This window comes from Callospermophilus lateralis, chromosome 10, assembly GCF_048772815.1.
Source record: "Callospermophilus lateralis isolate mCalLat2 chromosome 10, mCalLat2.hap1, whole genome shotgun sequence".
NCBI lineage: Eukaryota > Metazoa > Chordata > Mammalia > Rodentia > Sciuridae > Callospermophilus > Callospermophilus lateralis.
In genome coordinates this window covers 49,209,282-49,223,830 of record NC_135314.1, presented here as the reverse complement: position 1 = coordinate 49,223,830, position 14,549 = coordinate 49,209,282, and the positions used below count along the sequence as shown (strand labels likewise).

General features: G+C 39.9%; 1 protein-coding gene across 1 annotated transcript in view; it reads left to right on the top strand.

Annotated features, from left to right (window-relative positions):
• Atp13a5 (ATPase 13A5) overlaps nt 1-14,549 on the top strand; it is a 102,210-nt gene that overhangs the window by 79,285 nt on the left and 8,376 nt on the right. The window contains exons 25-27 of the mRNA XM_076866996.1: nt 904-1,000; nt 2,870-2,942; nt 12,440-12,614. Coding sequence (XP_076723111.1) covers nt 904-1,000; nt 2,870-2,942; nt 12,440-12,614 — 345 coding nt within the window. The remainder of the gene's footprint in view (nt 1-903; nt 1,001-2,869; nt 2,943-12,439; nt 12,615-14,549) is intronic.

Below are 14,549 nucleotides of genomic sequence, written 5' to 3'. Positions count from 1 at the left end.
GGGTCTCTCTCCTGCAGATTTGTTTCTGTCCTGACAAGAGGAGGGTGCAGGACTGTCATGTGCTATTGCCTCCTGTTTCTTCTGTCCCATCATAACCCACCATCCAGCAAAACTCTGCTAAAGGAAAAACAGCTCAAGTGGAAACTTTTTTTTACAAGAGGAAGTATCTACTTTCTAAGTTGCAGTTTTAGCTATAGTCTCAATCTCTTGATCTTCAGGCCAGTTCAGATTATTACTCTAGCTTCTCCCTGGAACACTGAAGCCAGCAAAACTGATTCCATCTCAAGAATCAGAAACACATCCACACTTCCTACAATGTAAGAGCACCCATTCTTTAGCCTTATGTGTCTAAGGGCTTCTAGAACACTCACACAACCATTCCCAGGAAGCATGTGCTATTAAGATATAAAGAGTCACAATTAAGGGAGTATGTGAAATGCTACACCTAATCCTAATGTCTGCACTGTGTGTTTTCTCTGTGGGTGCATTATAATTAGACATGATAATGGATTCATTATGTCATATTCACACATGCCCATAATGTAATTTGATCAATCTTGAGTTGTGTTTTTAATGTACACGATAGCCTTCTTACTCCAAGGATAGAATTGTGCCTGGTTCATTTTACATCCTCCATGACTCTCAGTAAATGCTTGTACCTCATAAGGCCTAAATCAATGTGAGTCAAGAATCCACTAGTGTAATGACTAGAGGAAAGAATGAATGAATGGATGAATGAATGAATGAATGAATGAATGACTAAATATATGAGAGGATGAATCAGTGATTAAGTGAATATATATCAACAGGCTATTAAAAATCAGACTCTTTTTGAAATATAAGAAAGGAAAGTAGATATGCCTCATACCTAATCTGCTATTTTTATTTATTTATTCTAAACAGAGAAGGCCGAGCTGCTCTGGTTTCTTCCTTTGGAGTATTTAAATACTTGATCATGTACGGCATAATCCAGTTCATTGGAACATTGCTGCTCTATTGGGTATGAATGAAAATCATTTCTTCCCAGTTCTAATGCATTTATATATCTGCATTTCTGGTTTTATTCTCTGAGGTGTAGCTCCTACACAGAATTCAATGTTTTATAAATAAATGACATCTTTTGAAGTACGTGCCCACAAACTTGGAGACCTGGTATGATGATGCATGAAATGTGGGCTAGAAATAAGTAGCTGTGGATCAGTTTTCTAGGGTGTTGTGTTTCTCCATATAACCTGAGACTTTTGACCTCTCCAAGCCCCTGTTTCTTTCTTTGGAGCATGAAGAGAGCTTCAGAGCAGCCTAAATATAACTCCGCAGGAAATGGATCAGTCTCCAACTGTGGAATATTTTTGGCAAGATTGAGAAGAGATAAAAAGGAGAGAAGTTGTTGAATCAGATTTTGAAAGGCTAGAATGCTAAAAATTTCCCACACTGGAGTTTTAGTCCTACATCTACCCAGAACTTGCACAGTTAGACCTTAGCAACTCTTTAAAAGGTGAAAAAACACCTCTTAAAATTAAATGGTAATAACCATTAAGATCAATTAATTCTAAGGAAGAACCATGTATAGGTTGAAAGTAATCTTCGTTAGTCCAATTATAGTTTGCTCGACAGTTAAAGGATTATAACAGTCTCAAAGTACGCTTTGGGAAAAGAGCTATTTTATCGCTTTCCTGGGGGATATAAGAGGTGAATCAGAAGACCACAAGCTATGTGGCATCTTGTGGGCTGTGTCACATGTGGAGGGCCAAAAGGCAGCCAGGCTGAGAGAACAAACAGACTGGAAGCCAGGAATCCTGGGTTCACATTTTGAATCCTGGGTTCAAAACACAGATCAGGACCAGGCATGCTGGCGCGCGCCTGTAATCTCAGCAGTTTTGGAGGCTGAGGTAGGAGAATCGTGAGTTCAAAGCCAGCTTCAGCAAAAGCAAGGCACTAAGCAACTCAGGGAGACCCTGTCTCTAAATATAAAGTACAAAAAGGGTTGGGGATGTGGCTTAGTGGTAGAGTGCCCCTGAGTTCAATCCCTGGTACCAAATAACAAACAAACAAAAACAACACAGATTAGGTCTTATCCTTGGCAAATAGCTGCTTCTGAGCTGTTGTACGGGCTGATTTTCAAAGCCCTCCATAGAACTGCTCTTACAGTGAAAACTAAAGCTTCTATTAAAAACTTTGCCCTGCTTCATCTTTTTTTACCACTCAGGGGTGGGAAAGGGAAAGAAGAGAAAGACTATAAGAAAAAAGCTACAGAAGACAGAAAGAACTAGAGTTTGGGGATAGGGTGAGACACTGAGGAACCAACTACACCTTTTCCAAAAGGTGAAAGCAGAACTTGTCTCTATGGATGGAGTAGCAACCACAGTTCACACAGAAGTTGCTCATTCTGCTTACCTGGACCCAAGTAAGAGAGTCCTCCAAGGACCTTGACCCAGAAACCTTTGAGCCTTTGGTTCACTCTCTAAAAGGCCAGTCATATTTTTCATGTGCATAAATCTGGTCTGTAACGTGAGTAGGCTTTGATATTGAAGTTTTGTGTTCTTAAGGGGGCGTTTCAGTCTTTAAAATCTTCTACTGAGAATCCCATTGCTGAGAGGGCAGATGCCAGAATTAATGTGACCAACAGGAGTGTGATTCCATATGGTGGACTCCCATTGCTAATGTGGAATTCAGTTAAAGGCTGGGAAAGTAATGGTCTTTTTATTTTATCCCATGAGATGCTAATGATTTTAGGTAAATCATTTGACTCCTGAGGAGAGGAGAAAAATAACAATTGCCTCTTAAGAACTTTAGAAAGAGTGCTGGGAATGATACAGACACTCTGTAATGACAGAAGTCACACTTACATTTACTTTTCCTTCTTTTTCAGCAGCTACAGCTCTTTGGGAATTACCAGTATCTCATGCAGGACGTAGCCATTACTTTGATGGTCTGCTTAACAAGTAAGCTCTTTAGCAAAGTCAACTGTATTACTCTTATTTATTTCTGAAATTCTAGAACTACCTACACAAGTAACAACTTCTGAGAAAGTGGCATCCTAATTACTCAGATCTTGTTGCCTATAATCTTTTCAAAGTGATGTTGGGGTGACTTGAGTCTTAAAGTACCGACTTGATAGTAAACTATTCTGATAGCAAATAGGTTTTAACTTTAAAAGTTCTGAGATCTTTGTAGGTTTTTGTCTTAGAGAGAGAGAGAAATGAATAAGAAATCTAGAAAGGGAATTTTTAAAAACCTAAGGATCACTTTCCATTATTCAGCTTTCTCTTCATATTGATGTGAAACTAGGGTTTTTTAGGTCCTTGACATGTGAGAACAAATGCTAGCATTTTATTCTAGTGGAATTCTCTCCAAAGCAAAGTGTGGCTTACAACAGCTATTATTCATTTCTTTCCTTTGAGGTGACGCTGATAAAGTGTTTCCGATCGAGGAACTCAGGGCCTGATACTAACTCTTAATAAGTGAGAAAGGTAACTGCCGCAACAGAGGGCAAAGAAAAAGAATGGTACTGTCATCCCGCTTTTTTGGTTCAACAATGGAGTACTATGAAAAATAACCAATAAAACATCAGATCCTGCAGGATATTAATAACTTTGAGAATTTCATGTAGCATCTTAAAACACGAAACTGATATTGAAGTCGTTTTTTATATCAACCAAATGACAAAATTCACCAGTTTCAGAGACACAAGTGATATCAGTTTCGATGATTAGGGTTGAAGTGTCTATTCATAGCCCATTAAATATTTTTCTATATGCTATTAATATTCAGATGACTGAATAATTTTGAATCAATGCTATTGCTTCTATGATGTTGGGTATTTTAAGCAATTTGCATGATTTATTTATGAATGAAACTAAAAAGGAATGCTAAGAGTTTCCAAGAACTAATATGGCAGGCAGTGGCGGGGGGAAGGGGAGGAGGGCGCGTTGGGGGGGGGGTTGGGGGGGGTTGAAGCCATGGACATCTTCTACCACTCTCTATCTGGACCCAAGTAAGAGAGTCCTCCAAGGATCTCTGTGACCATTGGCAACGTACTTAAGAAATAAATTATTTCCTCATGTGAAATGTCCTCAGGTATCCCTGGGGATACCTATGAAGTCTACATCATGGTGCACTGTGCACTAAACACTCACACAGAGCTCAATGATCTCACACTGTGCCTCTCCTATTTTTTCTTTTGACAAGACTGGCTGGCTTGGTGAGCGCTTAAAAAGAATCAGAATGAATTTAGGTAGACTTATGTCACTAGAAACCTTAAAATGTGGGCAGCAGTTCTAGTCTTGCCTCAGAATTGCTATATGACCTTGAAAAAGTTACTTTGAGACCTACCCACTAATTCCATGGTTGATTATGGAGGTGAGGCTTCTTACTCTTTCCAGTGACAATAGCCTATTGATCATCATGCCAGTTGGTCACCCTGTGAAGCTCTCAGTCTCTCATTCCAGTGTGGGCTCAGTGGGGATGTTGGGATGACTCCAGGAAGGACCATGATTACCTCTAAGAGAAGACTGACTTGGAAGGGTGCTAAATGGGAAGCATGATGCTCTATCAGAATGACAAACCGTGTCCAGTTATTATCCAACACACCTATAGCTGGTCTGGGAGATGGGCTGCCCTCTAGAAGACTGGTGAAAATGAGCATGGAGACAAAACATGTATTTTCATTTACTTGCTCTTAACTCTCTGCCTTCAAACTTTCTGTTTCCCCTCCCTGCAAGCTCCATCCTCCCACAGTCAGGGCATTTCCTGGTCAATTTCAAGTATTAAAATGACTTTCATCTTTAGATATGAAAAATCCAGGTATCATAAATTAATATTTCACATTTTTATCCAATTCAAAGCTTTTCTCCCCCTAGATCAAGTCTGACTTGTGGCTTGGAGCTAGCAGTGGGAGAGAAGGCCATGTCCTCTCTTTATTTGCCTTGTTTCACCCACTCTCCTCCCTTATTCAGGGAATAAGAGCGACAAGAGCAGGGCTCTTCTTACTTAAGTGGAGGCATTATAGTTCTGTCCTGTCAAATGCCTCTGACATAGCAGGCATCTAAACTCAGGCAATCTGTGTGGTGCTCACTTGTGAGTTCTTCGGAGATTCCCTGTGGATGGGTCTGGACTAGACCACTCCCTAACATGGAAGTAAATGAAAATACATGGTTTCTCTGACCCTTCAGAAATCTTTTCTGCTGCTATGTTCTAGTGGTACAGACCACAAAGACTTTAGCAGGCTGTACCACTGGGCAGATCCCTTTGGGGTTGCTCTTGCCAGGCTAAATTCCATGACGTCTACTTGACCTACAAGACAATAAGTGTATAGCTTGGTCTCACTGTTTCCCTCCCTCCTTTTATGTTGCATAGAAAAGGAGTATGCACAGTCAAACCTCCTCTCAAAATCACTTCCAGGCTCTCCTAGAGTGGGTTTTATGACTTCTCCTTAGATTGTGGAGACACTGAGGAGAAAAAGGCAGTTCAAAGCCCGGTGTAGCGGCACCCGACTGTAATCCCAGTGGCTTGGGAGGCAGAGGCAGGAGGATCGCAAGTTCAAAGCCAATCTCAGCAAAACATCAGGCACTAAGCAACTCAGTGAGACCCTGTCTCTAAATAAAATACAAAATAGGGCTGGGATGTGGCTCAATGGTCTAGTGCCCAGAGTTCAATCCCCGGTACCCTCCCCCTGTCACTGTCAAAAAAAAAAAAAAAAAAAAGAAAAGAAAAGAAAGAAAGAAAGAAAGAAAGAAAGAAAATGACAGTTCATACTACTCCTAACAACTCCCCTTGATGAATCTCTTGATAATCTCTATGGTTTTCCCTTGCTAAATCAATACACAGAGCCAGGGAAGGGGATGCTTATAGTTGAAGGTCCAATATGGGTCTCCCTTACAAGGTGCTATGGAAGCATTAGGATCTTATCTCTTCACACTAAATTGGCACTTCCTAGTTATTGTCCTCAAACAGACGGCTCACCCAAACTCTCCACACAAGAAAAGGAGATGTGGCTCAAGCAGTAGCGCGCTTGCCTGGCATGCGTGCGGCCCGGGTTCGATCCTCAGCACCACATACAGACAAAGATGTTGTGTCCACCGAATACTAAAAAATAAATGTTAAAATTCTCTCTCCCTCTCTCTCCTTTCTCTCACTCTTTCTTAAAAAAAAAAAAAAAAAAAAGAAAAGCACTACTCAACACTCTGATACACAAGCATTCTTGTCTTACTCCATGTAAAGGCACAAAAAGGGGGACTTAAAAAGGATGATCTCTCAAGTTTAGAGTTTAGTGGGGGATTCACATGCGTGAAAAAATGAGATGCAAGTCAAAAGTAGTGAGTGGCAGAAAATAGCAGATCTTTGGGAGTTCAGAGAAAGGAGTGATTGTTTTTGATAATCTGGATTTCTGGAGGAGAAAGCAACAGAGAAAGGAGAGAGATGGGATTGCCTCATGGAACACGTAGTACTCACAACAACACAGTAGGGATGGATAGATTTCAAAAACATTTTGCTAAAAGAAGAGCATTTCAAATAGAAGGAAACAGCATGAGCAAGAGCTGATAAATATGGGGTAAGTGTTTTTCAATTTGACCATACTGTAGGGTACGTGAAAAGAAGCAGCAGGAGATAAAATTTGAAAAGGTGCGTTGGGCAGAAAACAGAAAATCTTGACGGCTGAGAAGGGTAGACATTCATCTGCAGCCCTTATGAGTCACTGACAATTGGATGCGATCAGTGTGAAATGACTCTTGTCAAGGCTCCTTACATTTCCAAGGAAGCAGTTTAAGGCTTGATACCGAGAAAAGACAATGCCATGGTGTGTTTAATTAGTTTATTTACTTACTTATGTATACTCTTGTTGAGTTCCTGTAGGATTTTAAGGCAAAATACAAAAACAGCCAATAAGACAAGAAATGATACATAAAGAGAAAATCAAGGAGAAAAATAAGATGAAGTCAGGAGGGGAAGTCAATTAGGGAAGAATATGTCTCAAAGGCCATTTGGACCCTAATCTGTGTAGCAACTCCCTTAAAGAAAATTTCATTAGCCACATCTCTTTCCTCTTCCACAAGATTCATTCACACGCCATCAAGAAGATAGAGAAGGGAGATGATTAGGAACATAACTACCCAAAAGCCACCTGAGAACAGAAACTCTGAAGCTCATGGGCCTGAGGGAGGCTAGAACACTGAAAATTCAAAAATGGGCTCACTTTCTTTATTTCCAAACAGCCATCTTCTCTCTCTTAATTTTTCCAATCTTACTGTTTCTTACTGGCTTCTACTCATCAACCTTGCAAATGTTTCCCAAAGGGTGGCAATAGGGCTAAGTCTCCATAGCCTTTCTGCTTCTTTTCCCAAGGTGATGAGCTCAGTCTCTCATTGCCACAGCTGCAAACCTTTTAGAGAGGAAATTTATTGACCCACTTGAGTAAAATGTCCACCATGAAGCCAGTCATTTTCTGTGATTGAAGGTGGGGCCATATAACTGAGTTCCACGTAGGCCAAATACTCCAGCAGATGAGAGTAAGCAGTATCTAGAGAGGCCGATGAGGGAGGGAATTTCTCCATGACATATATTTCTTCCATAAACCCCACCAGTGCTTTGCTGAGCACCCTTTCGGGGATGTGATCCTCTTGGAGAAGCTGGTGGGAGATAAAAATCTTTTCACCTTTGACATGTCATGAGGTTGGAGCTCCAGCGGCACAGTTGGTTAGCAAATGGTACTTACGAGCAATGTCATGAGATGCACTCAGAATTTTGCATGTAGTTCAGATGGGTCTATGAGTCTCTGGAAATCTGACTTGCATGTTTTGAAATATTTGTAAAGCAGATCAACTACATGACATCCAAAGGATGCCGAACAATTAAAGATTACCTTTTGATACTAGAACATGAAGTGATAGAATCTTCCCTTGTAGCAGGCTCTATGCCAGAGTTAGTAAGGGATGAAACTAATGAAGCAGGGTTTCTTCCCTCAGGGAGCTCACAGGCTGCTGAGTACATAGGTAAACAACTGAATTTAATGCAAGACATCCTCCATCATAGCAGCATTGTGAGTAATGTGCTGTGGGAACTCATGGATGGGGTGATTAATTCTGAGTAAAATGTATGATTTTGTAAGCTTGCATTCCTCTGCACACTGTCCGATAGCATATGTCATCATCATTTTAAGGAAATCTGGACAATTCAGAACAGTTTCTCTGCCTAGGATGAACAGCACTACTATCCAAGTTGGTATTTCAGGGCTTCTCATTGTGTTCATTTTAATTTATGAAACCCACCATACTGCAATGTGCTGCAGAGCAGAGAACATGAGGCTTTACAGTCAGACAGACCTGAGTTCACATCTTCACCCTGTCACTCACTAACCTTCTTTAAGCTAGGGGTTCTACTTCTTTAAACCTCATTTTCATCATCTGTAGAATTTATCTATTTTACGTTGCTTGTTCAGGGAATAAAGATGATATTTATAAAACACTTGGCACAATCTCTAGAACCTAGTAAGTGTCCCAAGATGGTATTTATTCTTTTTGTTGTTATTTATACTCAGGAAAACAGATTCCCTGTTAGAAATATTAGAATTCTCTAATATGGAAAAAATCAAAATACTCTATGTAAGTTTTATTCAATGCTCTGTGTGTTGTTTTAGTCAGTTTTTTTTTTTTCCTGCTGTAACTGAGAGACCTGACCAGAACAATTGTAGAGGAGGAAAAGTTCATTCAGGGGCTCATGGTTTCAGAGGTCTCAATCCATAGACAGATGGCTCCATTCCGTGGGGCTTGAGGTGAGGCAGAACAGCATGGCAGAGGAATGTAGTGGACAGAAGGAGCTCACATGATGATCAGAAAGCAGAGAGACTCCACTCCCTAGACACAAAATATATTCCTAAGAGGCACACCCCCTCTTACCCACCTCCTCCAGCCACACCCTACCTACCTTTAGCTACCACTTAGTAAATTCCATCAGGGGATCAATTCACTGATTGGGTTAAGGCTCATAACCCAATCATTTCTCTTACAAATCCTCTTGCAGCATGAAGCTTTGGAGGGGCGGGGGGCAAAAGCTTTGGGAGGAAACCTCACATCAAACAGTAACAGACATCAATCAGTTATTGCTACAAGAATGCCAAATAAAACCTACCCCCAACATTCAGGGGCTTATGCCCCCCAAGCAGTTATTCTCCCCGCTAATGGGTTTATAGCCTGACTATCATTCAGAGGATCTAGGTTGCTCAGCACAACCATGATGCTTTAGAATGTACATGGGTTGATTTTGGTCATGCTTTGGGGTTTGATTCAGTTCTTTACAGTCTCCATTTAGGGACAACCTGTAAGAACAGACAATGTATATTCTCCCTGAGAGTCACAGAGAGCAAAAGCAGAGCAAGGTGAACCAGGCAAGAATGCTTAAAACCAATGTTAACATCTCTTTGGCTACACAATGTCACACAGTGAAGCCCCAAATTAACTCCACCTCTATGAAGCCAATAATTCAATCTTCCACATTTCTTTTGTTAAAAAATAAGATTAAAAGACCAGAAACTATAATGAGCATGTGTAAGAAAATTGACCAAAGAGGTAGAGGCCAAATGCACAGAGATGTCACTATCCTTCTCTCTAATACCCTCTTTATGAATTGTGCAATCACATTCCATCTTGGATACTGGAGGGCAGAGAGAATGCCAAACGGTTCAGCCTCTGCCTTCTGAGACCTGGGAATATGGTCTCTTCCAGCCCTGACCTCAGCCCACACTGTATATCCAAGCAATGACTTCTGACAGCAACCACCAAGAGTTAGGCCAGATATTAAAGGTGAGGTGCTCAGCCTCCACAAGACTGCCTGAGTTCAGCCTCAAGTCTGGGGTTCATCTGACCACTTGGATGCAAATTTAAGGGTTCCCACTACCTTCTCAGATACAATAATTTGCTATAGCAACTCACAGAATTCAGAGAAGCACTATGTTTATGATGGCACTTTTATTTATAGCAAGAAGATACAACTCAGAACTAGCCAAAGAGAGGGACACAGGGGGCAAAGTCTGGAAGGAGTCCTGAATGTGACTTCCATTGTCCTTTCCCCATGGGGTCAGGATGCCTCACCGTCCTGACACACCGATGTATGACAATGTGCAGGGTACTGGTAACCAGGGAAGCTCAAATGAATGTCAGAGTCTAGAGTTTTTATTGAAGATTTCATTATTAAACATGGCTGATTGAATCATTGACCAAAGGCTGAGCTCAATTTCCAGCCACCTCTTACAGATCATGCTGATATGTGGCTCAAAAACTTAGATCTAATCCCACAGTTGGTCTTTCGGTATGGCCAGCCCCATTCCTGAGTAATGTTGTTAACATAATATTCTCCTCAAAGGTACCATCAGTCATCTTATTAGCATAAACTATCAGAACCCACCATGAAAAAGAGAGATTCTCCTGGCACCCAGGGATGTGAAGGAAACATCCCAGAAATTGAGGACAAAGGCCCATCAAATTCTTTACTATGCAATTTATTCACATCTTCCCTTGGTCTTCAAATTGTCTGAGGAGATGTCTCTCTCTCCCCTGCACACTCCACAGGCCCTAGCCTGCCACCCTGCTTGGGAATCACTGATGGAACTGCTAATGGCAAGAGTGTGGACAGTCATAGAGCTTTGGAATAAATGTGTTGAAAGGAGTTTTGGATACCATTTAAATATTTCAACAAGCTCATTTTGAAAAAAGTGAAGAATCAGAGAGTTTAATGGCTAACCCAGGACACACAATGAACCAATGAAGACCTGCTTCAGAGTTTTGTTATCCCAAACTGAACATCAGTCCCTACCACCCTGTCTCTACGTGCACAAATGCAAACATAAGCATCCACCTTCTACCTTCTGTTTATCAGACAAACCCGAGATAAGCTGTGAAAAGGGAAGGAAAACAAAAACTGAAACATGATTATTTTAAAATTTTTATTAATACATATTAATTGTACAGATTAATGGGATTCAGTGTGATTGTTCTGTAATACAGTGCACATACATCAGATCTAACCACCCCTCTCCCACCCTCACATCCCCCACCCCCAGCTTTCTGGTCTCCAGTTATCACTATTCAGGTTGATTTTTTTTTCCAGTTTTCACATATGAAAGAGACCGGGCAGTGCTTGTATTTCTACATTTGGCTTATTTCATTTAATAAAATGTCTTCCGGTTTCATCTATCTAAAGAAGAATAACAGGATTTCATTCTTCTTTCTGGCTGAATAATGCTCTAGTGTGTGTGTGTGTGTGTGTGTGTGTGTGTATGTGTGTGTGTGTGTGTGTCCGTTTCTTTGTTGATAGGCATCTAGCCTGATTCCATACTTTAGCTATCATGAATAGCACCCCCATAAACATGGGCTATCAGTTCTCTCTGATGCTTTTATTTCCTTTGTATATATGCCTAGAAGTATCATGGTAGTTCTAGTTTAAGTTTTTTGAAGAGCCTCCATATTCTCCATAGTAGCTATGCTAAGTTACAGCTCTAATAACTTAAGTTCCTTTTCTCCATTTCTCCTTATCAGCATTTTCGGTTTTTGTTGTTATTGTATGTTTTAGATCATAGTAGTCAAAGTGGTGTGAGACAGTATGTCATGTATTTTTTATTTGCATGTTCTTGGTGACTAATAATTTTTAAATATGAAGTTTCTAATTCCTAATGTCTCCACACTTCTTATCTGCTCTGTCTTGAAAATGCATTTCATTTTCATCAGCTTGGTAGAGTATATGACTTCTAAGAAAGATGTAGTCATCTTTTTAGAAAATAATTGTTCTTTTTAATTGCCCATTTCCAATCCCTAAATTTAAAAAAAAAAAAAAAAAGCCTTAGGGTCAAAAACACAATACACCACTCTTATCTAGAAGCAAGATTTTTCTTTCTTTTTTTTCCCCCCTAACTGAATGGAATGTGCATTAAAAAAACTCCCATTTATGTGTGTATCCAGGAAGAAAGAACACACTTCTGGCACAGTGCCTGGCACATTGAATTGCTCAGAGAATGCTGGTTGAATGACTAATAGATGGAATGCTTTCTTTAATTACCAAGCATACAAAGATTAGTCTAGCCAAATGCCTATTTATTCTAATTCTCCACTTTCCTGTCATCACTGGGAGATAATATTTGTGTTGCATACCCCATGTGGAAGGCCATCTTCCTCTTTTATGTACCATCTCTGGTTTGTTTGCTTGTGGAAAAAATGTGTGTGCCATGTGGTATGGTAAATGTAATAATTCCAGGCTTTTTAATGCATTACTTTTCATTTCTAAGGGTAAAGCAAGGAAGAGAGAAAACTTGTATAGAATTATGCTTATGTAGTTGTAAACCTTAAACTCATGTCTGCTGAATCTGAATTCTAGTACAAGACACAAGATAAAGTGTATCTCAATTTTTTATTCTTAATGATGAAACTATAAAGGAAAAAATATGCTTGTGTTTCAGTGAGTTCAACACATGCCTACCCAAAGCTGGCTCCATTTCGACCAGCAGGACAGCTCCTCTCTCCGCCTTTGCTGCTCTCCATCTTCTTGCATTCCTGTTTCACCTGCATTGTGCAGGTCTGTGCATTTCTCTATGTGAAGCAACAACCCTGGTATTGTGAGGTCTACCGAGACGCGTGAGTTCATTTTCTTAGCTTTCCATTCTGATGATGTAATTAGATATAGCTTGGTTCATACATACATCCTAAAATTTTAATAAACAAAAATTGAGTCTCCATGCTTCAAAACACAAGTGATAAAACAGAAAACAGTTAATAGTGGAGTGCTGGATGAGCCATGTGGAGAGGGTGGGGAAGATCTGTCACACTGCTGATTGATGTGTACATCTCTCAGCAGGTTGACTGTGTGAATTATCTATTCCTTGGTGGTTTGAATTTCCCATAGACCAAGGGGTGGGAAACATTTCCTGTAGATGAGCCAGACAGTAGATATTTTAGGTTTTGTGATCTGGATGGTCTCTGTTGCAATTAGTCAATTCCACTGTTACAGTACAAAAGCAGCCATAGACAATATGTAAATAAGTGGGTGTGGCCATGTTCCAATAAAGCTTTGTTTATAAAAACAGGTGGTACATTGGATTGGCCTGTGGGCTATAGTTTGCTGGTCCCTGAAACAGCCATACAGAGAGATTAGCTTAAATTAATTTGGATTTTTCCAATGAACATTACAATTAAATGTTAGTTGATGGTACTGTTGTTCTGATGGAATTGGAACCTTAGACTGAAGAAAAGTCTCTTCACCTCCTAGGCTTTCTTTGTTTAACTATATGAATCAAAGGTAAGATGAAGTAAACTTTATCATAGATTCTAAAACTTTAATTTTTCTGAGGAAGCCTCCCTGACCCTAAAAGAAAACAGGAAAAGAGCTTTCTGGAAAAGTGCATGCACACATACTACACCCCATCCTCCCACCATTGTGAGAGTGAAGGCATCAGAAACCCAGAAATCAGTGAAACTCATATGAAAACTATCAAATGATGTCTAAGGTTGTCGTTTAGATCTCAAATTCAGCAATTCAGATATTACTTGAAGTACAAAACCAGATTCCCTTCTCCCCCAAATTGGAGTACATACACTCATTCTATCAGTCAAATTCTGATAGAAACCACAGTGTGGTAAATAGCGAATGGACAGGAAATAGGGATAGTTCTGTTTCTATCCCTAACTGGCTGTACAATACTGGTCAAATGTAATTCAGCCCATCTAATCTATTTGTCTGCTATTTGTCTATTTATGTGTGTGTGTGTGTGTGTGTGTGTGTGTGTGTGTGCAAGAATGTGAGTTCTGATCCTTTGTTCCAAGGGTTTATTTTGCAAATATTAACTGGACATCTACTATATCAAAGCACATTTCTGGACCCTAGGGAGCCCAGGATAGTGATTTTAAGTCTTGCATTTGAATTTACAATTGGAGAATGTATCTTATCAATAAAGTTATAATAGTAATTATAAACTTTCAAGCTAAAGAATAAAACTAATAGAAAATAATGTATAGGTTTTATTATTGGGCGGAGAACAAAAAAGAAGAGGAAGAAAAAAAACACTGAAAATACACCAGTCAGGACTGGGAAATCCTGAAGTTATCTTAATTTATTGGCAAAATGGCGTATAAATTACATACCTCATCATAGGAAGCACATCATGTTCAGAAAGTTTTTTTCTATATAAGGAGAGAGGATTAGAGTAGGGAGATTCAAACTCAGGACATAGGAGGCTTCCCGTAGTGCATGAAGAAACACACACACACACACACACACACACACACACACACACACACACATCCAATTCACATGGTACACTTACTCTTTGAATTGAAAGAAATTTCTTAGAAAATTGTCATCCAAGCCCTTTCAAGACTTGCCCTTAATGTAATGCCACAGACCGATCCTGACATCCTCTGAATTTTATTTCTTCTTTGTCATTGCAACAAGTGAACAAAATGTCTTGGTAGTTACTAACTGGGACAGGTTGAAACCTGAGGTCCCAGGGTAGTGATTAACTATTTTTTTTTCATCTAATGGATTAAAAATAGAATTGAAAGTTCCATAACTGC